General features: G+C 45.7%; 1 protein-coding gene across 1 annotated transcript; it reads right to left on the reverse strand.

Moving 5' to 3' along the window:
* Positions 1 to 275: 275 nt before the first annotated feature.
* Positions 276 to 20,777, reverse strand: RRN3 (RRN3 homolog, RNA polymerase I transcription factor). The gene is made up of 18 exons (XM_053276613.1): positions 20,611 to 20,777; positions 18,658 to 18,760; positions 17,680 to 17,736; positions 15,987 to 16,076; positions 15,761 to 15,890; positions 14,159 to 14,218; positions 13,799 to 13,862; positions 12,988 to 13,057; positions 12,037 to 12,135; positions 11,727 to 11,807; positions 11,357 to 11,474; positions 9,958 to 10,088; positions 8,553 to 8,683; positions 6,340 to 6,524; positions 4,361 to 4,469; positions 4,113 to 4,265; positions 2,630 to 2,717; positions 276 to 1,531 (listed from the first exon to the last, which is right to left on the reverse strand). The coding sequence occupies exons 2-18, from the start codon at positions 18,748 to 18,750 to the stop codon at positions 1,388 to 1,390; spliced, it is 1,803 nt and encodes a 600-aa protein (XP_053132588.1). The 5' UTR covers positions 18,751 to 18,760; positions 20,611 to 20,777; the 3' UTR covers positions 276 to 1,387.
* Between the last annotated feature and the right edge of the window lie 1,712 nt (positions 20,778 to 22,489).

A 22,489-nucleotide genomic window follows, 5' to 3' on the forward strand; every position in this document is an offset into this window, starting at 1 on the left:
TTGTTATCCACTGAGTTCAACAAGGCTTACTCCCCGGTAAATCTGCAATGGTTCCCCCAAAGTCTAGTATTAGGAAGATACACAAACAACTATTGCAATGACCATAATAGCTGTTGCTGCACCAGCAACGGGACGAGAGACGTGGCATTATACTCAGGGAGGTGAACATCCTTATGTAGTTCTCCTTGTGTATTTTAAGATTTTCACTTTTGGGGGGCGGGGTGGTACAGTGAATGCAACTGGACAAAATAAATTATCTATCACAAAAACAGGAGTTGACAGGATCTGGATTCATATGATCAACAGCATCTGGAAATGGAAACATTAATGGCAACCACACAAAGAATGTATTTATACTTTGGAGGGAAATAAGACCTCCATACATGACAAAAAGAAAGAGGGTTTTTGCCCCTCTAATTTGGGACAGGCAATTCTGAATTACAGCCACTTCCCATGTTTTAACAAACCAATACTCCTTAGCTGGCTGGCTGGCTGGCTACCAAAAACATGAAATGCAAATATTTGCTATCATCCACACACTTTCAAACCACGGAAGGCCAACTCTTGGTCAAAGAGATTGATCAGAAATCATTGTGTATGACCAAGTATTGAAGTCAGCATTTCTGACCGTGCTTGTCTCCCTCTTTGCCACAATCGTGGGTCTTTTCCATCACAGCCACACCCGGCTGCAACCTTTCTAGCGCTGAGGTTATGAGGCCTGTAAGCTACATGAAACCTTAATGGTGTTTGATACTATCAGCAAAACATTTTAATATGAGGAGGCGGCAACTTTGGCTCTGCAGCTGTTGTTGGACTACAACACCCATCACCCCCAGGCTCAATTTATTGGGGCAGGGGATGATGGGAGTTGTAGTTCAACATTGCAGATCCAAGGTTGCCTACCCCAGTCTATATTGCACCTCTTACGTTTCTGCAAACTGATATTTAAGCACCAGTCCCCAGTTTTGTTCCCAAGCATTTGGATCCAGTTTTGCACCCAAATCACCCTCCTATTCCAATTTTATTGGGAAACACTAGCTATGATGGACCACCAAGGCTGTATAAATCCAAGGAGTAAGCCTTTAGATTTCAGAGAAGTCATGGGGAGCATCTTTTCCAAGCAAACAAGCCACCTCTACCAAAATATAATTTTCTAAGACATTAAAATGCAGCCGCCTTGTGTGTTAAACAAGTCTCCAGTCTGAAAATCTCCGGATGTATTTCCAAGTGGGAATTGTGGGTGGTGATCATTTGGCGTCCATCAAACGCATTTGACGTTCTCCTATCAAAAATGTTCACGGAATCAGAAGCTGTCCAAAAGGTCTCTTTCCAAAACAACAGGTGCCTGAAGATTTTCCGCCCTTGGTCTCGAAGTTCAGAGCTACGGCTAGAGAGATGGTACTGGCGGTGACCCTATGCAACTTTTTGGACTCTGAAGGGTGGAGTCGAAGGAGCCCGAAGTCATGTCAATGAAGCCATCATTCTGAGGAGGTTCGCCTTTCAAAAAGTCATCTTCCTCTTCACCTTTGCACTACGCAAAGAAATGCAACACTTTTTAAAAATCCCTTGCAATATTATCCAGCACTGCTTTTCAGTTAACTCATTTCCCCAACTCTGTGGTTTATGTAGGGGATCTCAAACTTGGGTCCCCAGATGTTGTTGGGCATCAAACCCCATCATTCACTGTGGCTGGGGATGATGGGAGTTGTAGTCCAACAACATCTGCAACTGTGGTAAGAGCTGCAGTAGTGAGCGCGAATTGTCCCCTTTGCTGAGCATGATTCACCTTGGTTTGCATTTGGATGGGTGACTACATGTGAGCGCTGTCTGCTGTATGATCTATCTCTTAGGGAATGGGGCCGTAACTCATTGGTAGAGCATCTGTTTGCATGTGGAAGGTCCCAGGTTCAGTCTTTGGCAGCATCTCAAGGAAGGACTGGGAAAGACTCCTGCCTGAATCCTTGGGAGAGTCGCTGCCAGTCAGTATAGACTAGAGATGTGCAGAAAATGGACTTTGCACTCCATTCTGAGCTCCGAACGGAACGCAAAATCCCTGGAACGTTCCACTGAAACAACAATTCAAGCCAGTTGTTCCGAGTCGGAATGATCCCGTTCCAAGTCGAAACATGCCAAGTGCCATTTTGGATTCCAAGATGATGGTCTTCTGGCCTCTGTGCATGCGTAGCAGACACTTGTGTGGTGGTGCTGACTATGCAAATGGCTGACACACACGCGCAGAGGCCAGGAGAGCCCCATTTTGGAGTCTAAAATGGTGCTTGGGACACTCGGAACAGGGTTGTTCCGTTCGGAGATTGGAACAGGCCCTTTATTTGAAGGGCACTCTTCTGAGCTTGGAACACTTGAACCGGCCCATTTCGAGTTGGAACGTTCCGAGTTTGGAACATTTTCCACATCCCTAGTGTAGGTAATACTGAGCTAAATGGACCAACGGTCTGACTCAGTGCAAGGCAGCTTCCTATGTTCTTGTGGGGACCCAAGTTTTAAAACCTCTGGCCTACGGGATTTTTCACTGGGGAGAAAAGTCAGAATTACAAAAATCATCCAAGGAAGGCTGAAATGATGCATCGGAAACAAGAGTAGGTCAGAATGTTTGTCAAAAGCTACTCACCTCATTAACCACGCCTGTATCCTCTCTGAGATTTTCAGCATCCTGCTCTTCCCAAAACTGATACAATGGATTAATTATGTTCTTTGATCTGCAAAGCACATTGCAAAATTGTAGAAAATGAGGATGGGCCGGTGGGGCTTTATGTGTGGATAAACCAAAGATGCTTTCAACAGCAAGCAAAAACCACACATACAGATGCAATCAAAATAAGTCGAAGGATGAAGGACATTTAGATCAGTTGCCTTTTAAAGCAGCTGATCAAAGCTCTAACTCCCTTCTGAATTTTTTTCCAGGGTAGCTATAAAGAAAACCTCTCTCTAGGGATGTGCGAGCTGGTTGACTTCGCCCGGACCTGGGCCCTGTTTTTCTCAAACCAACTCAAAACTTACTGGTAAAGGGGAGGGGGAGACCAGGGGGCTTCGTTATAGCTAACTGGGGCAGGAGGGGAGTGATTTTTTTTAAGCTTAAACATGCCGCCAGCTGTGGCACCCTCCGGGGTGGGTGGTGGGGGCTCCCACACCTGCTGGAGCATGCAGGGCCAGTTTAGGACTGTTTCGGTCCTCTGCATGTGTGTCAGTGGTCCCTCTAATTTTTTCCATCTCTGTGCGGAATGAGTTTTGTTCTGGGCGGCAATATCAAGGCAGTGTGTGCTCATATATATGCAGAATGCGGCCCTTCTTGATTCAACCTGAGCAGGAATGAAAATTAACTGAGCAGAGATTTAAAAAAAAACCTGTTTGCACACACCTGCGCACTCCTTAGAGGGAAGACTGCCTCCAACCCCCATTTGCTATAATGAAGCCCACTGGTTCCCCCCTTCCCCTTTACTGGTAAAGAGGAATCCTTACCGGAATCCCCTTCACCAGGAGCGCCGAACCCCCCACCAAACCAGGCTCAGTTCAAGTGTGTACAAAACCAGGCTGAACCTGGTTTGTGTCGAGCCGAACCGGTTTTCCAGTTTTGTGCACGTCCCCCGACCTCTCTCCCTGCGTATGCAAATTGGCAAGGTGTCCAACCTCTTGTGCCAGAGAAAATCTCCACCCTGAGATTGAGCAGGGGTGTGGAAGACCTCTACATCCAAAATGCTCAGAGAGCAGCATACAAAAGTTGGAGGCAGCGGGGAGAGACATCCCTGATTTTCAACATCACAACACTGCCTACAGCAGCAAGCACTCCTATCTAATTCCTGCAAGTTTTTCTGCTGGCATTTCAAGATCTTCTGAGTCCTCCCCCCTCGCTCTAGGCTGTTGGCCTGTTCAATGAATGCCACTAACACAGCAGAGAAAAAAACCACATTTTTCTCTCTCCCATCTACAGTGATTCTCCAGGATACAGTTTTTAACTGATTCTGGAGCTTCAGCAGGACACACACACACACACCGCATCTCCTGAAAATGAACAAGGTGTGCTTTAACTGAAACACTGAACAGTCCCTTTCAATATAAACAAAAGAAGAGATTCGGAATATTCTGGAAAGAGATACCTTTTGAGAATACAAGGATCAAAAGGGAAAAAACTGTCCAGGGGGTTGGTGCACATCTCCACAGAGTCGCCCCCACCACTGCTCCTCACAACGGGCAAAACTTGCCTCCTGTTCCTCTCAATAATGGTGTCGCAGAATGCAACCTGGTATTTCCTAGCAGGAAGTGAGGAAGGCAAGCGGAGGTTACTTTTGAAGTCACCCTCTCCCACCCCCAGCACAACCTGGGAGGGAAAAACAAAGACACTTACCTGGTAATGGCCGCAAAAAAGTTTACAATTGAAGGCAAGCAAACCATCAGAGGGTTTAACTGACACATAACAATGCGTTCGAAGTTCAACTTCTGCAGGAACGCCAACCCTTCAAAACAAAAAGATTAACGAATGATTTGGGTTCAGCAAGTGTCCGAAGTGGTGTAGCTTTCCGATTTCTCACAAAGCCTCGAATCCTCTGAGAGCTGCTCTCACACTGTAGACAAATGCTGGCTATTAAGAAAGAAACACATGTTGTGGGGAATCCTGACCAGCTGTCCCTCTAATAGAGAATTCCAGATGTTGTTGACTACAACTCCCAGCATCCCCAGCTGCAAAGGCCTTTGGCTGGGAAATATGGGAGTTGTAGTCAAACACATCTGGGATTCCCCGTTAGAGGGAACGGTGGTCTTAACCAAGGACGGCTTCCTGACCCTGGCTGTGTGCATTCTGGTACAATCACCACAGGAGGAGAGCTGGACGTGTGGTAGCAATCATGAATGGTCCCCTTTGCTAAGTAGGGTCCATCCTGGTTTGCATTTGGATGGGAAATGACATGTGTGAGCGCCGTAAGATATTCCCCTTAGGGGATGGGGCTGCCCTGGGAAGAGCTTCCTTGCAGAAGGTTCCATATACCCTTGCTGGTGTCTCCAGATAAGGCTGAGAGACTCCGCTCAATGATGAGAACCCCTGTCATAAGCAACCCTTTCCCTAAACGTTGAAACTACAATGAATTGAATTGTCCTCTTCGCTAAGCAGGGTCAGCTCTGGTTTGCATTTGAATGGCAGACTACATGTAAGCACTATGAGATATTCTCCTTAGGGGATGGGACCATAGTTCAGGGGAAGAGCATCTGTTTTGCAGGCAGAAGGTCTCAGGTTCAGTCCTGGCATCTCCAGGTAGGGCTGGGAGAGACCCGTGCCTGTAACCTTGGAAAAGCCACTGCCAGTCTGTGCAGGGCAATACTGAGCTAGATAGACCAATGGTCTGACTCAGTAGGAGGCAGTTCCTATGCAGTACATCTGCTTCTCCCCCTTGTGTTTTCATGTGAGCCTGAAACAGATCTCGGGGGTGATTGTACTGGGAGGAGTAATATGAGACACCAAGAAGAGAGTTATTTCTCTCAAAGAGAGAATGCTTTTATAAAACAGTTTTTTAAAGTGAGTTTTATATTAATATTCCAATGGCTTTAAGTTTGTGTTTTATGTTTTAAAATGGTTGGAATTTTTGATGGATCCTCCGTTGTTCTGAGATGGGTGGTAAATAAATGACAAATAATAAACAGTGAAATAATATTTGATTGGTCTATCACTAGTTCTAAACAAGAAGTTTCTAAGCCAACTAAATGGTCCTCCACAATGTTTATCCCATTCTATAACTTACTGATGCCTCCCCAGCTAAGAGTTCCAAAATGAAGAGGAAACAAACAAACCCAAGAATGTGAAACATGAATCGTAACTCAAGAGCCAGCCAAGCCTGGGTTCAGTCCCATGTTCCCTCTAACAGGGAGTTCCCAGATGTTGACTACAACTCCCATAATTCCCAAGCAAAAGCCATTGCCGCTGGGGATTCTAGGAGTTGTAGTCAACAACATCTGGGAATCCCTGTTCAAGGGAACATTGGTTCAGTCCAGAGGAAAAAGCTGTTGAAGCCTTCCTACAATCAATGGTACTTGGGGCCGATTCAGATGTTGAGAGTCATAGGTACACAGGAAACGGCCTTATATCGAGTCAGGCCATTGGTCTGTCTAGCTCAGGATCGCCTACTCTGGCTGGTAGCGGCACTCCAGGTTTGCAGAGAGGGGCCTTTCCTTGCCCTACCTGCAGATATTGGGAATTGAATCTGAGACCTTCTGCATGCAAAGCAGATGCCTTACCACTGAGTTATGGCCCCATCAGAAAGACCACTTGGGAATTAATCATTATTCAAACAAGTTCCGCCAACATATTCGGCTGGAATATTACCGTCATGCGCTCACCTTTCTTTAGGTTTTCGTCCAAGATCTGCTTATGGCGGAACACGACCACGTACAAGACGGCCTGGCACGCCGCGTAGAAGGGCCCGTGGAGCGCAACGTCGCAAAAGGCTTTCGACCCCGTGCCCTGGTTGTCGATGTACAGATGGAGCCAGTTGACCAGCAGGTCCAGGCACGCTTTCACTGTGCTGCAAGGGGACAAATAGGGGTCCAACTTGATTTCGGCCACGTGGAGGAACAGCTATCCCACCGCTGGCACCACGTGTGGAGGAAGAGCCCTCTATTTCTCCCAACCTTTCTCCCCCTGCCACCAAGAGGACTTTTGGTATGGCTGGGTCCACTACAACAGCCCTTGGGGGGTGGGCGTGGGGGCACTCAGGAGTGTGGAAAGGCTTAGAGGCATCAGGTGGAGACAATCAAAAAGTCTTGTCTTCTTGGTTCCATGTAATATTCTAATTTTCTGAGATTGTGGATTTGGGGTTTTCATGAGCTGTACGCCATGATCATCACAATTATAACAAATTAAGGCTTGACTTATCTCGCTTTGCATGTAATGCATCTGTCTCATATATCAGTTTCACCTTTTAATTTGCATTACTGAAATTAATGGACTTTTGCACGATATTCTAATTTTCCAAGTTTCACCTGTAGGTTCCAAGTTCCCTCCCTGGCAGCATCTCCAAGAGAGGGCTGAAAGAGCCTCCTGCCTGCAACCTTGGAGAAGCTGCTGCCAGTCTGTGCAGACAATACTGAGCTAGATACACCAATGGTTTGACTCAGTATATGGCAGCTTCCTATGTTCCTATGACTTTCCAGACTCTCTGTCTTCTTCAACATTCAGCTCTGACTCTCTCCAGACACCTCCTTCCCGGACTCTGTCTCAGGACTCTGACTTCCCTCTCAAAACACTCCCAATATATACAGTTTCTCTGGCCCTTCAGTTCCTCAGCCCAGCCAATTGGGATAAAAAATTCCCTCCATTTCTTGAAATCTCCTTTCCCTCCAAAAATCAACCATCAAATTGCTAAACCAAAAGTGAAACTACAGAAAAACAAGAATGAACCTTTGGAAACATTTGTTGAAAAGCGGTATATAAATATTTGTTGTTGTTGTACACAATATAATACAGGGGCTTATTTGCAGAAACGCAAGAGGTCTAGGCCTCGTTCCTTCACAGGCAATTATCTTCACGTATCAAAGGTTCATTCTTGTTTTTCTGTAGTTTCACTTTTGGTTTAGCATTTTGACACTTGAAGACGAAATCAACTTAAGGATACATCACTCACCCCAAATTAAAATACATATGTCCAGTAACTCTAGATGTGGAATTCTCTGCCACAAGATGTGGTGACAGCCAACAACCTGGTATGCCCTCAGCTCCTGCCTGTAGGCTCCTGGCAGCAGCCGGTGGGCCACAGTGTGAAACAGGATGCTGGACTAGATGAGCCTCCTTGGGCCTGATCCAGCAGGGCTGTTCTTATGTTCTTAGATGTATTGGATATATTTAAGCCTTTTCTGTTGCACTCCACGTTAGAATGGATTCCCTCAGGGTGCTTTCAGGTCCTCATCCAAGTAACATTTCTGGGTACAGACCTGGCAAAATCAGCCATGCTGAAAACTGCATAAATGTGTGGATTCAGACCATTTCCCAGTATGGTGCGTACCCCTTAAAATCGACCTTTCTGGGCAGCAGCCTAGTCTGCCTGGGTGGTCAAGGAGGCCGCATCTCCGTCCCAAAGAAGGCATGTCTCCCAGAAAACACTCCATGCTCCTTGTAGGGGTAAGCATTTTAACTTTCCAAGACAAGCAAGCTCTATGATATCAAAGCATTTTATTGCTTCCTCCCCATTCTCCATTTCTGGTCCTACGCAGCCAATGGGTTAGTCCAGGTCTGCTCAACTTAGGCCCCACCAGGGGGTTTTTGTTGGGTTTTTTTGGACTACAACTCCCATAATCCCCAGCCACAGTGGCCAATAGCCAAGGATTATGGAAGTTGTAGGCCAACATCTGTAGGAGGACTGAAGTTGAGCAGCCTTGGATTAGTCTAAAGCAGGGATTCCCAATTGGTGGTCTTCCAGATGCTGCTGAACTACAACTCCCATCATCCTTAGTTACAATTTATTGTGGCTGGGGATGAAGGGGGTTGTAGTTCAGCAACATCTGCAAGGCCACCGGTTGAGGACTCGAGGTATGAAGGATTTTGCCAGACTACTTACACAACAGGGACGAATTTAGCCCGTGCCAAAAAGCTGCCGATGTAACTCGCAGCAGCCTGTCGAATCACTGCTGGCGTGTTGGGGTTCTGCAACTTTTTCCAGACATGCTCCACAAAGGCTTCCGCAATCCCCTAGGAGAAACAATGTGAATGCAACATGTTCATTTTTCGGCGACTGACTCAACAAACAGCAGATTTAGAACACGTGTCTCCATTCCTCAGACTGGGGCAGCAGGGCTTAGGACGACGACTGCATCGCTCTTTCCTGGCATGACTGCTGCTACAATGATTTATGTACCACTTTCCAACCAAAGTTCCCAAAGTGGTTTGCATAGAAAAATACATGATAAATAAGTAAGATGGTTCCATGTCGCCAAAGGGCTCACAACCTAAAACGAACACAACGAGAGAATAAGGTAGCACCTTTTAGACTAACTGATGTTTTAAAACATGAGCCTCAGCGGGTTATAACCCACTTCTTAAACTCTGCATCTGAAGAAATGGATCATAACCGACGAAAGCTCATGCATTAAAATGTCAGTCAGTCTAAAAGCTGCTACCTTATCCTTTTTTTTGCTCTATGTTGTTGACTAACACAGCCTATCACAACTATTTTTACACAATCCCAAAAGATACACAAGCTAGACACCAGTAACAGCCACTTGAGGGATGCTGGGCAGGGGCTGGATGTTCTTATAAGAACAGCCCTGCTGGATCGGACCCAAGGCCCATCTAGTCCAGCTCCCTCTTTCCCACAGTGGCCCACCCGATGCCTCTGAGAAGCCCACAGGCAAGAGCTGAGGACATGCCCTCCCTCTTGCTGTTGCTCCCCTGCAACTGGTATTCAGAGGCATCTTCCCTCTGAGGTTGGAGGTGGCCTATAGCCCTCAGGCTAGTAGCCATTGATAGACCTCTCCTCCATGGACTTATCTAAACCCTTCTTAAAGCCATCCAGGCTACTGGCTGTCACCACATCCTGTGGCAGAGAATTCCATAGATGAATGATGCACTGTGTGAAAAAGAGCTTCCTTTTGCCGGCCCTAAATTTCTTGGCAATCAGTTCCATGGGGTGACCCCTGGTTCTAGTGTTTTGTGAGAGGGAGAAAAATGTCTCTCCATCAGCATGATTTTATAGACCTCCATCATGTCTATCAGTTGGTCTCCCCTTGCTAAATACAAGAGAATCACCACTTATTTTTTAAAGGTGCCTCTTTGCCCGGTTAGCAGGTGGCCTTTTGTCTTTTCCGGAAGTTCCCTGGGCCTCTTTTTAGAGGGCGAGAGAGTGCCTTGTGGCACCAAAAGAGAATTTCCCACTTTTATGAGAAAATAAACCACTGTGCTTTGCCTGCAGAACTTAGGCAAGCGATAGAGGGGGACATGTGGCAAAAGGGTTTGACAATACGCACCAGTTTGAAGCTACAGAGATAGAAGATGACATACTGCACGTGGCATGAGCCATGGGTGGTTAAGATGAGCTTGTCAAATATTGCCACCAGGTCTCGATATAGGTCCTTCGTGTTGCCAATATCTAGTTTCCCTAAGGAACAAAAATCTGTGTGGATGGTGCCAAGACAGACAAGGCATGCATTTTTTTTTAATTGACTTTATTTTTAAAAAATATTTTTTAAAAAGAGGTTATGCTGTTTTGATGAAGGCCTGGTTCACAGTTGTTTGAACCTAGGTTTAATGCAGGTTCTCGGCACTAGTTTGGTTGTGTGAACCCATGCCAAGGTGGTTTGTGGCCCAAGATGAATCTGAGATTTCCACTTTGGCATGGGTTCTTTTAAAATTTTACATTTTATATCCCGCTCTTCCTCCAAGGAGCCCAGAGCGGTGTACTACATACTTAAGTTTCTCCTCACAACAACCCTGTGAAGTAGGTTAGGCTGAGAGAGAGGTGACTGGCCCAGAGTCACCCAGCAAGTCTCATGGCTGAATGGGGATTTGAACCCGGGTCTCCCCGGTCCTAGTCCAGCACTCTTAACCACTACACCACGCTGGTTAACACAATCATGCCAAGGTCAGCCACCCAAATTAAACCTAGATCCAAATGATGGTGTAGACCAGGGACAAGAAAGTGTTCTGTAACTGCTGAGAGATTTCCCACATAGAAGATGACTCAACCAACGGCAGAGCATGCATTTCTATGCTTGCTGGGTTGCTACATTTTGCTTGGATGTTCAGTCAACAAGGATTCTTTATTAGTGGTCCCTTTCTCGGGCACTTTCTCCAATACCTACAGAATGCTCAAGATAAGCAAGATGGACAAGTCCATATTCACCAGAAGTGGAAGCTTAAAACTTCATATAGTAAAAGCCATAAAACGCACTAACCGCTTTTGCTGTAATGTCCCCATGCCTTCTACATGAACATCTTCCCACTGAAGTCCAAACCCTTCCTCCAATCCTCATGGAATCGGCAAGCAAGGGGTCCTGTAGATTACACCCTACTCCTCCTCACCTAGGTGGCCAGATTTGGCTTTTAAAAAGCCAAATTCTGGCTTACGGCCCATTTGACCCACGAGTATACCCCTTAGGTTCTGGCAACTCTGCAGTCCTCACTATCGGTCCCAGAGAGAAGAGAGGAAGCTGCCATATACCAAGTCAGACCATTGGTTCATCTAGCTCAGTATTGTCTACACTGACTGGCAGTGGCTTCTCCAAGGTTACAGGTAGGAGTCTCTCTCTCAGCCCTATCTGCAGATGCTGCCAGGAAATGAACCTGGAACCCTCTGTATGCAAAGCAGATGCTCTGCCAATGAGCTACAACGAGAGAGAGAGGTGTGTGTGGACTGTGGAAGTTTACCATTTACATGGCAGATGTCTTTAATGTAGGAAAACAGCACGATCATCAGGATGTCTAGACGTTCTGCAATGGGATGAGCCATCATGTCATCCTTCTCTGGGTTCTCTCCATCCTCATCCTGTTAAAATAAGATGCCAATTAAAGAGTTCTAATGCAGCACTTTCGAGAAAGGCCACAAGAAAGCCAGGGTGTATATAACCCCCCTGTCTGAGAGCATAAGCCATGTCAAACAAAGGTCAAGAGAACAGATGGAAGGCCACACATTTGTGTGTGGCACGTCCACATTCCCACAAATGCTCCAAAGTTAAGTATAGAACTCCACCAAAATGCACTTATTTTAACAGCTATGTTGCAAAGAAAGGATGTTTACCATCTCAAAGAGTCCTTCTTCTGCGGTATCCTCTCTTTCTGCCTCTTCTGCAGCTTCGATATCTTTTCTTGGTGCACTCACCTGTTTGTAAGCAGCAGGAGATTGATTTTACGTACATTTTCGCACTCACATCAAACAAGAAGGGACAAACCAAGGAAGACAGACCAAAGTCAATTAACAGCAGCAGCAAACATATTGCATGGAAACGAACATCCAAACTAGAAATGGCTCTTCATGTAAAAATGCCATTCGAAAAAGGCTAGAAGAGGGCGCTTTAGAAAACAGCAAACTTAACACGCTCCATACTTACATCAATCTTTAATAACTTCTCAATCACCAACTCCAAAATGTCATGTCTCAGTGTTGGGATGTATCCACTAATTCGCAGCACGTTGTGCACGTAACATTGCTGGAATGGGGTTTTCCCAAAGGGGTTGTAAATGAAAGAGAAAGAGAGAGAAAGTCTTTTTTTAAAAAAATGGTTGTAAACCCATGTTTTAAAATGCATAAGACACAGCCCTTTAGGCTCCATGCTGCCCATAACATTTAAACCAGGGGTTTCCAACTTGTAGTACTCCAGATGTTGCTGAAACTACAACTCCCATCATCCCCAGCCACAATAAATTGTAGAACAGCCCTGCTGGATCAGGCCCAAGGAGGCCCATCTAGTCCAGCATCCTGTTTCGCACAGTGGCCCACTAGATGCCTCTGGGAAGCCCACGGGCAAGAGGGGAGGGCATGCCCTCTCTCCGTTGCTGTTGCTCCCCTGCAGCTGGTATTGAGAGGCATCGTGCCTCTGAGGCTGGAGATGGCTCACAGCCACCAGACTAGTAGCCAGACCAGGTCCCTCAGTTGTTCAGGCAGCCCCGAGGTTTCTGTGCCAGTAGAAGCTCAGGTAATATGAAGGTTTGCCCCTCGCTGGGTCCATCTCTATCCCTGCTCCTTTTTCTTAAATCGAGTGCCCATTGATACACCTGTCCTCCATGAATTTATCTAAACACTTCTTAATAAGAAGTGTTGTAGCTAGAAGTATGAAGTTCAGCAACATCTGAAGTACCAGGGGCTGGGAACCCTGGTTTAAACCACAAGAGACCGAGCAAAACTTTGTGCTACTGTCTCCACCATGGTGTCTCAGAGCTAGCAAGCACTACAGGCCATTACAAAGGGGTTTCCCAAAGGGTTAGCTCTCATTTGCACCAATACCACATGCATGGAAGGGTAGGGTGGGGAGGAACCATAACAAGGAAGGCAGTGCTCTTACCAGGGTTCTCTCCGATTTATTTGCAAAGGGAAATTTTTCAACCAGCACTGGCATGAGAAACTGTGGTGTCCTGCAATACAGAACAGAATGGAATCTTTGCAACATGTGAACAGTGGGCAGATCTCGGACAGCTCCTTGAGCAGTGAAGCCTTAAACAGCCATCAATGGTTCCTATCAGGGAACCACTGGTTCCCTTTCAAGGGTTCCCATCAGGCATCTCAGGGTCTCTATGGTTAGTGGACACCAGCTTTCCTTGGGACTTCTTTGCGACAGCAAGCCGGCCACCATACAAGCAGTAAAGAAGTCAGAGAGGAGAGCTGGTCTTGTGGTAGCAAGCAAGACTTGTCCCCCTAACTAAGCAGGGTCTACCCTGGTTGTATTTAAATGGGAGACCACATATGAGCACTGTAAGATATTCCCCTTAGAGGATGGAGCCACTCTGGGAAGAGCAGAAGGCTTCAAGTTCTCTCTCTGGCATCTCCAAGATAGGGCTGGGAGAGATTCCTGCCTGCAGCCTTGGAGAAGCCGCTGCCAGTCTGTGTAGACAATATCGAGCTAGATAGACTAATGGTCTGACTCAATATACAGCAGCTTCCTATGTTCCTATATTCCATCGTTATGGATTTTATTGGGGTGTGGAACATAAAAGAGGGACATCATATCTGCGTATTATTTTCTACCCATGACACATGTTTTAAAATATGTTTTAGAAAGGGGAAATACTATGGGTAGTACTACAACAAAATTGGGAGACCCAAGTTTGAGAACCCCCACTTTAGGTGACATACAAAACCAAGTATGATATACTTACAAAGGAACATATTTCGCAATCGTCTGTAACGCTCTGTGGCAGGTGTTAAATCCTCCAGAAACATCTGCAAGAATGGAAGGGTTATCAGAATCATCAAGCATGTACATCAATACATATAAAAGATTTATAATTTTAGATTCCATCAGGGCATTCCCATGTGATCCGATATAGTTTTGCTTCTAGGGATATTGTTCAACCATTAATCTTTACCTATAAACATTTCACTCTGACCCCTTAAGACCTAAACACATTAACCAGTGATTGCTAATGAGTTCTGCAACAGCTGTGTCAATGGATTAAAACTAAAGCAATATGCACAAACATCACACATTTTTCTGAGAGCTGAGTAATGTTACTCACTTTCATCATCATCATCTGTATCCGATACGTCCATGTCATTCTCTCGTATCGTAATGCGAGCTAGGAAGGAAGAGCATACACTACTTAAAGTGACAGTCACACTGAAAACCAGATTCAAAACTATATTTACACTGAAGGATCCCCACCTGCCAAAGCACAAGTTACAATTGATAATATATTCCAATTAAGAGGTAGTGAAGATTCCTCATGTAACATGATTAGTCTCTCCCTTTAAACTAATATTCAGCTGGGACTCAAGGGACTTTAAAAGGGATACCTTTTGTCAAGAAGGGTTTTGTTTAGTCAGTACCTCTGTATACATAAAGATCTGGACCTAGATTGAACCTGGAACCTTCTGTGTGGAAGTGTGCAAATGTTCCTCCACTGAGCAGTGCCCCTATCCCTTAAGGGAAGTATCTTAGAGTGCTCACATGTAGTCACCCATACAAATGCAAGCCAAGGTGGACCCCACTTAGCAAAGAGGACAATCCACACTCCCACAAGACCAGCTCTCCTCCTCTTGCTCTAAAACAGGGATTCTCAGCATTGGGTCCCCAGATGTTATTGGACTTCAACTCCCATAATCCCCAGTCCCAGTGGCCATTGGTTGGGGATTATGGGAGTTGAAGTCCAATAACATCTGGGGACCCAACGTTGAGAATCCCTGCTCTAAAAGAACATCTGTGCAGTTCAAAAATTTAAGTCATGCAAAAGTTATCTTATAACTTGATAACAATGATAAAAGTCAAGTCAACCTTTAGGACGGTCTATGGCCAGAACTTAATAATCAGAAGCATCACAATACAGTCTCCCTCTGACACAGAAACTTTATGAGAAAAGGGAAGTGGGTAGTCAAGGCTCCTCTCGAATCCAGACCTATGCTCCCTGCAAAAGGAATTCCCAGATGTTGTTGACTACTACTCCCAGCATCCAGAGCTACAATGGCCTTTGGCTGGGGGTAATGGAAGTTGTAGTCTACAACATCTGGGAATCCCTGTTAGAGGGAATACTGACGCAGACCCTGGTCAAGCACCCCCATTTCTCCTCCCCCTGCCTAAGACACTTCCTGAAGACTCTACTGCTACTCACTAGAGTCTTCACCAATGAATATTATTTATTATTATTATTTATTCGATTTCTAGACCGCTCTTCCAAAAATGGCTCAGGGCGGTTTACACAGAGAAATAACAAACACACAAGATGGATCCCTGTCCCCAAAGGGCTCACAATCTAAAAAGAAACATAAGATAGACACCAGCAACAGTCACTGGAGGTCCTGTGCTGGGGGTGGATAGGGCCAGTTACTCTCCCCCTGCTAAATACAGAGAATCACCACGTTAAAAGGTGCCTCTTTGCCCAGTTAGCAGGGGTTAAGGTTAGGGTTAAAATTATAAATCTTTTATCTGTATTGATGTACATGCTTGATGATTCTGATAACTCCTCCATTCTTGCAGATGTTTCTGGCAAGACCTCACCGTTTGGAAAAGGGACCTGAGCACACCAACTCTGCAAACATCATGAAACCCTCATCTCTGCAGCCCAAGACAGCCTAGTTCAATTTCTCAGGGAACGACGCCGATGACGGGGACAGGCAAAACTCACGGGGTACGAAGTGCGAGACGATCATAGCCAGGCATGGCCGAAGGTAGATGGTCTGGGCGGATACCAGATTGCTCAGCAGAGCCAAATACTCTTCCACCACAAGCGGGCTTCTTCCGACCCACGGCACCTTCTGCATGGTTACAGACAGGAGCAGTTAGGACTCACGCACTCCAGTCTGAATACCAACTGGCCTGCCGAATGTCCGGTGCAAACAGCGCACACTTACCAACAAGACGTTGACAAGCTGCTCAAACTCTTTCGTCAAGTATGTAACGGAAGACCGGAATTCATGGAGCCAGTTAATAAGCTGGCCATCCTTAAAGGAGAGAGAACGAAAAAAAAGAGTATTCTTCCATAACTGAACAACTGTTAACTGGGCAAAGAGGCACCTTTTTAACGGGGTGATTCTTTTTATTTTACAGGGGGAGAGCAACTGGCCCTATCCACCCCCCAGTACATTAACTCCAGTGACTGTTGCTGGTATCTATTTTATGTTTCTTTTTAGATTGCGAGCCCTTAGGGGACAGGGAGCCATCTTATTTATTTATATTCTCTATGTAAACCACTTTGGGAGCTTTTATTATTATTACTACTACTACTACTACTACTACTACTACATTTATATCCCGCTCTTCCTCCAAGGAGCCCAGAGTGGTGTATTACATAGTACTTGAGTTTCTCTTTCACAACAACCCTGTGAAGTAGGTTAGGCTGAGAGAGGAAGTGACTGGCCCAGAGTCACCCAGCTAGTTTCATGGCTGAATGGGGATTTGAACTCGGGTCTCCCCGGTCCTAGTCCAACAAATAGTTGTTGGTGGTGTTAATAGGCCTTGGGCCTGATCCAGCAGGAGTCTACTCTGACTGGCAGCAGCTCTCAGTGGTTTCAGGCAGGAGTCTCTCCCACCCCTGCCTGGAGATGCCCGGGGTTATACCTGGGACCTTCTGCATGCAAGCAGCTGCTCTGCCACTGAGTTACGGCTCCATCCCCCTGAAGCGAATTGCTTGCAGCGCTCACATGCAATATCCCACCCTGCAAACCAGGGCAGGACCTGCCCCGAATAACAGCAGCAACTATTTGTTGTTGAATTACAAAAGGTGGGTTACATTCCTCTTTAGGCAACTTATTTGGAAGAGGGGAAAGGGCAGGTAATATACAAAGCATCTCCCAGCCTTACCTGGAGATGCCAGGGGTCAAATTTGGGACCTTTGGCATGCAATGCATAAATAACACTGGCCTAAAGCAGAGTTTCCCAACTTTGGATACCCAAACATTAGCAACATAGAGAGCCGCCTTATACCGAGTCAGACCCTTGGCCCATCTCGCTCAGGACTGTCTACACTGGCTGGCAGCAGTTCTACTACCAGTACTGTTTATATAACGCTCTTCAGCCAAAGTTCTCAAAGAGGTTTACATAGAAAAATAAATAAAACAGAAATAAGATGGTCCCCTGTCCCCAAAGGGCTCACAATCTAGAAGAAACATAAGGCAGACACCAGCAACAGCCACTGGAGGGATGCTGTGCTGGGGATGGATAAGGCCAGTTGCTCTCCCCCTGCTAGATATAAGATCACCACTTTAAAAGGCGTTTCTTTGCTTTTTTCGCAGGGATAACCTCTCCGAGGTTCCAGGCAGGAGTCTCTCCCAGCCCTACCTGGAGATGCTGCCAGGGATTGAACTTGGGACCCTCTGCATGCAAAGCAGATACTCTGCCATGAGCTGCAGCCCTATGACACTGAATGCCAGTTGCTTGGAGGCAGTGGAAAGAGGGCAATTGTCTTTATGCCCTACTGGTGGTCTTCCCAGAAACATTTGCTTGGTTCCTGTGGGAAACAGGATGCTAGACCAGATGGGCCTACGATCCAGCGGGGGGCTCCTCTTTTATTCTTAACTTACAGCAACAGCAGTGGAAATTCCTTACTTTTATATCTGGATCCAAGAGCTGATGTTTCAACAAATCAAAGTCCGTGGTCTCACCCTAAAAGAGAAAGACAAGTATTTATATCCTGACAAGCCACATTACCTCATATCAAGAGCTTAGTCTCTAATCACAAATTATACTCAGAAGCAGTGTTCCCTCTAAGGTGCGCATGCGCACACCCACCCCCAGGCCCCTGCACAGCAGTTTCTGGTGGGTTGCACCCGCCACTGCCACCCAACTGCCCAGCACCCCATTTCCCCCTCTCACTGGATGGACTGTCTTACCACCACACTGGGGCTTTAGGAGGGCAAGATTAACCTCCGTGCAATCACCCCAAACATTAATAGGTTTATGTTTAGGCAGTCCTCATCCTCTCCTCTGGGGGTTTTACACTGATTTTTTAACATTCTCATTTAACTCAATGCTACTCTTGCAGAGAATTGGGATGCAATCAAACTTTTTGAGTAGGAAATAGCCCCCCTTTTAACATAATGGGGGGCAGGAGGCTTGCAGCACATGTAGTAACTTGAATCCTGTGTTCCCCCAAAAATCTGCTTTCAGATCCCCCCCCCCAACAACTCCACTACAATTAGTGCAAATTGTGTATTACCAGGCAGAAAGAGGAAAAACTCTACAGGTCAGTCTTTTAAGGCTGAACTTCCCAGATCTAAAAACAATCCAGATCTAGCCAGATCTAAAAACGAATAAGATATTCTCCTTAGGGGATGAAGCCACTCTGGGAAGAGCAGAAGGTTCCAAGTTCCCTCCCTGGCAGCATCTCCAAGATACGGCTGGCAGAGGTTCTGCAACCTTGGAGAAGCCGCTGCCAGTCTGTGTAGACAATACTGAGCTAGATAGACCAACGCTCTGACTCAGTACATGGCAGCTTCCTATGTTCCTATGACCGTCAAGAAATGCTATCGATCCTATTAACACTTTTCAAACATGCTTCCAGATAATAATGCACAACAGTGTTACCTTTTGGTATTTTAGCAGGATCTCTGTCAAGGTCCCACCAAACCGGACTGTCTTTCTTGGTGGCGAACTCAGAAATTCATCTGCAGCCAACATGGCTAGGATTCTAAATGATGAAATAAAACACAAGACTGAGGGAAATTGACAAGCTTTGTAGACAGTTTGGGGGTGATTTTTTTTACCTCCTACGTGAACGAAAAGCATAACCTAGGCCTTGACACACTTTTTCCTCTGGATCAAGGAATCAGCTCAAACATGTAACAGGACAGAAACAGGGCAGCCTGGGACAATACAGGTTTTATTACCTCCAAATAGCCTAGTCTATAGATAACTATAGATAAGGGGTCTTATGGCACAGGTGCCCAAAGTGGCACAGAAAATGATTTTGAGTGGCACTCACGCTGACTCCTGAGAGGAAGCTGTACCACTGAACATAGCAGGATCCAGTTTCCCTGTTCTAGATCATTTCCCCCCTGGCACTGGAGTAAACACATCCCGTGGCACAGTCTGGAAAATGACACAGGAATTTCTCCACTATTATATGCCCGGATGGACATTATTAGTGGGAGCAATTCTGCTTGTTCAGGAACAACTAAACTAGCAAACTGTTAAGATTTGCATTTTTACAAACAAGAGACTTTCTTTTTAAAGATATATTCCTGGCATGCTAAACCTTTACACAAGAGTAAGTGAATGAAGATTTCCCCTGCTACCTGAACAAAAGAGGCACCTTTTAACGTGGTGATTCTCTTTATTTAGCAGGGGGAGAGCAACAAGCCTTATTCATCCCCAGCACAGTCCATCTTGTGTTCCTTTTTTCAGAATGTGAGCCTTTTAGGGACGGGGACACACACACACACGGGAACTTTTGCTGAAAAGCTTTGGGAACTTTTGTTGAAAAGTGGTATATAAATATTCGGCGTCAACTTGGCACACCACTTCTGAAAGGCTGCCAACCCCTGCTAAAGATCTATCCTGGTATAATAGCTGGAGGTGCCAGAGGGGAGACCCCAGGCTCTCCTGTGGGGAGCTGCCAAGCGTGTGCTTCTGTCTCTGAGCTCAGGACGACCTGAAGGGAAACATACAAGAGTGTGTGTCTGTACCTCTAAGAACCTAAGAACAGCCCCGCTGGATCAGGCCCAAGGAAACCCATCTAGACCAGCATCCTGTTTCACACAATGGCCCACCAGATGCTCTGGGAAGCTCAAAGGCAAGAGATGAAGGCATGCCCTCTCTCCTGCTGTTGCTCCCCTGCAACTGGTATTGAGAGGCATCTTGCATTTGAAGCAGGAGGTGGCCTATATTAGCCACCAGACTAGTACCCATTGCTAGCCCTGTCCTCCATGAATCTGTCCAAGCAAAAGCCAACCAAGCTAGTGGATCCAACACATCCCCGTGTCAGAGAATTCCAAAGATTAATTATGCGCAGTGTGAAAAAGTTTTTCCTTTTGCAGGTCCCAAATTTCCTGGCCATCAGTTTCATGAGATGACCCCTGTTCTAGCCTTGTGGGAGTGGGAGAAATTTTTCTCTCTGTCCAACATCTCTAAAAGCATATAGTTATACATCCATCTAGAGAGAGGTACTTCTGTCTTTCTGTGTCTAATATCTAGATAAACAGAGATACAAACATGTATATAAACACATCAGCATGTGTGTGGATGGGTGGATCAGGGTGCAAAACTCTGGCCCTCCTGCTAGGTTTCGGACTACAACCCCCATCATTCCCGACTACTGGTCACTGTGGCAGGGGATGATGGGGATTGTAGTCCAGTGACAGCTGGAGGACCAAAGTTGCGCAGCCCTAGCTCTTCTAATGCCTGGACGTGCCAGAGGCAGACCAGCCCCGCAGCTGCCGAGTGCGTGCCTCTCTGCCCCTGGGCCCGGGCCGGGCCAGCCCAAGCCCAACTAGCCGGCCTCCCTCCCTCCCTCCTTGCCCAGCGCAGCTCTCTCCCCACCTTCTCTCTTCCGGCTGCCCGCTCAGGGTCTCCGCCGGCCGCCAAGCCGCTCCTGCCGCTCCGTCTCCGGCGACGCCACTAGCTCGCCCTGCTCCATGCCAGCAGAACGCAGCAGCAGCAACGCACCGCACAGGCCAGGCACGCCACGGGGGAGCCGGAAGTGACGTGCCGCTCTGCCTTGCCTTGCCTTGCCCGCCCCGCCCATTCCAGCCCTGCCCTCACCCCCGTGGGCCACAAATCAGTGAAGCCACCACGGCACTTCAGGTTTCCAGTTGACCACGTCAGGGGCAATAGCGTAAAACAGAACCCGGAAAAAGGCACCATCAGATGACGATGACATGACTGCTATTTTGGTTATTAGTAGTACTAATGCCATCATTCAAAAAAAAAGAAAGAATAAATCACTAATAAACTACAACTAATGTCATTGTCTTTTAATAATAATAATGATAATAATAATAAGACATGCCATCATTCATAAAAAGAATGTTGCTAATAAACTACCACTGTCATTGTCTATTTATTATTAATTATGTATTATTATTATTAGTAGTAGTAGTCATGCCATCATTAATAAAAAGAATGTCACTAATAAACTACCACTAATGTGGTCGCTAAGAGTCGACACCAACTTGATGGCACTTAATCAATGTCAAAGTATTAATAAAATATTGATATTAATATATCTTAATTTGTATATTGATATCTGTATATCAATATATACTCAATGTGTGTGTATGTGTATACACACACACACACATACATAATGCATATCTCAATATATACTCATAATCAATATATATTCATAATGTGTATGAATAATGTATATGTGTATCTCGAGAATCTTTCTATGTGGTCACTAAGAGTCGATACCGACTTGACAGCACTTAATCAGTCAATCAATATTGATCTTATATGATGATGGTGGTGGTGATGATTATTGGTAGTAGTCATGCGATTATTAACAACATAATAAAATATTACTAAACAAACACTAATGCAATAGTATTGATGAAATATCAATATTAATATGATGAAGTGGTGCCATTATTAATAAAATGATAAAATAGTAATAAACACTAATGTATTAATAAAATATTGAGATGGAGATGATGATAGGCAGGATCGAGGCTAAGTGAGGCTAAGAGCAGTGTGGTGTAGTGGTTAGAGGGCTGGCCTAGGGCCGGGGAGACGTGAGTTCGAATCCTGATTCAGCCATGAAACTCACTCTGATTTTGGCCCATGACACCCAGTGAATTTCAGGGCTGAAGTGGGGGAATGAATAAATAAGTAACTTAAGTCCTGTTAATTTCCCTGACTAACTTAGGACTCAGCCTGAATCCTGCTTCACAATAGCCAGGCTGCAGACAGACTCAGCACTGAAATTAATGAGGCAGAACGGAAGTTAGTTACGTACTACAAAGTCTCCTCCCTCCACCACTTTTGGTCTTACATTTACATAAATCACAAAATTTTCCCAACACCAATCATACATTTAAAGTCAAATTGCATGAAACAGAGCCAGCATAGCATAGAGTGTTGAACCAGGACTGGGAAGACCTGAGTTTGAATCCCCATTCAACCATGAAACTCACTGGGTAACTCTGGGCTAGTCATGTATCTCTCAGTTTAGCCTACTTCACAGGGTTGTTGTGAGGATAAAATAAGCATGAACACTACCCTGAGCTCCTCAGAGGAAAAGCAGGTTGTAAAAAAAAAAAAAAGAAAAGAAAATGAAAAAGAAAACAAAGTCTAAAAACCCAAATGATATACTTTTAGGGACAGATTTCTTCAACCAAGAATCTGGCAGAGTCAACTACCTCCTAGTTTCTTCCCTCTGTGAATTTAGCAGCATTCAGAAATGATCACGCAGGCAGCC

Source organism: Hemicordylus capensis, chromosome 13, assembly GCF_027244095.1.
Source record: "Hemicordylus capensis ecotype Gifberg chromosome 13, rHemCap1.1.pri, whole genome shotgun sequence".
Lineage (NCBI taxonomy): Eukaryota > Metazoa > Chordata > Lepidosauria > Squamata > Cordylidae > Hemicordylus > Hemicordylus capensis.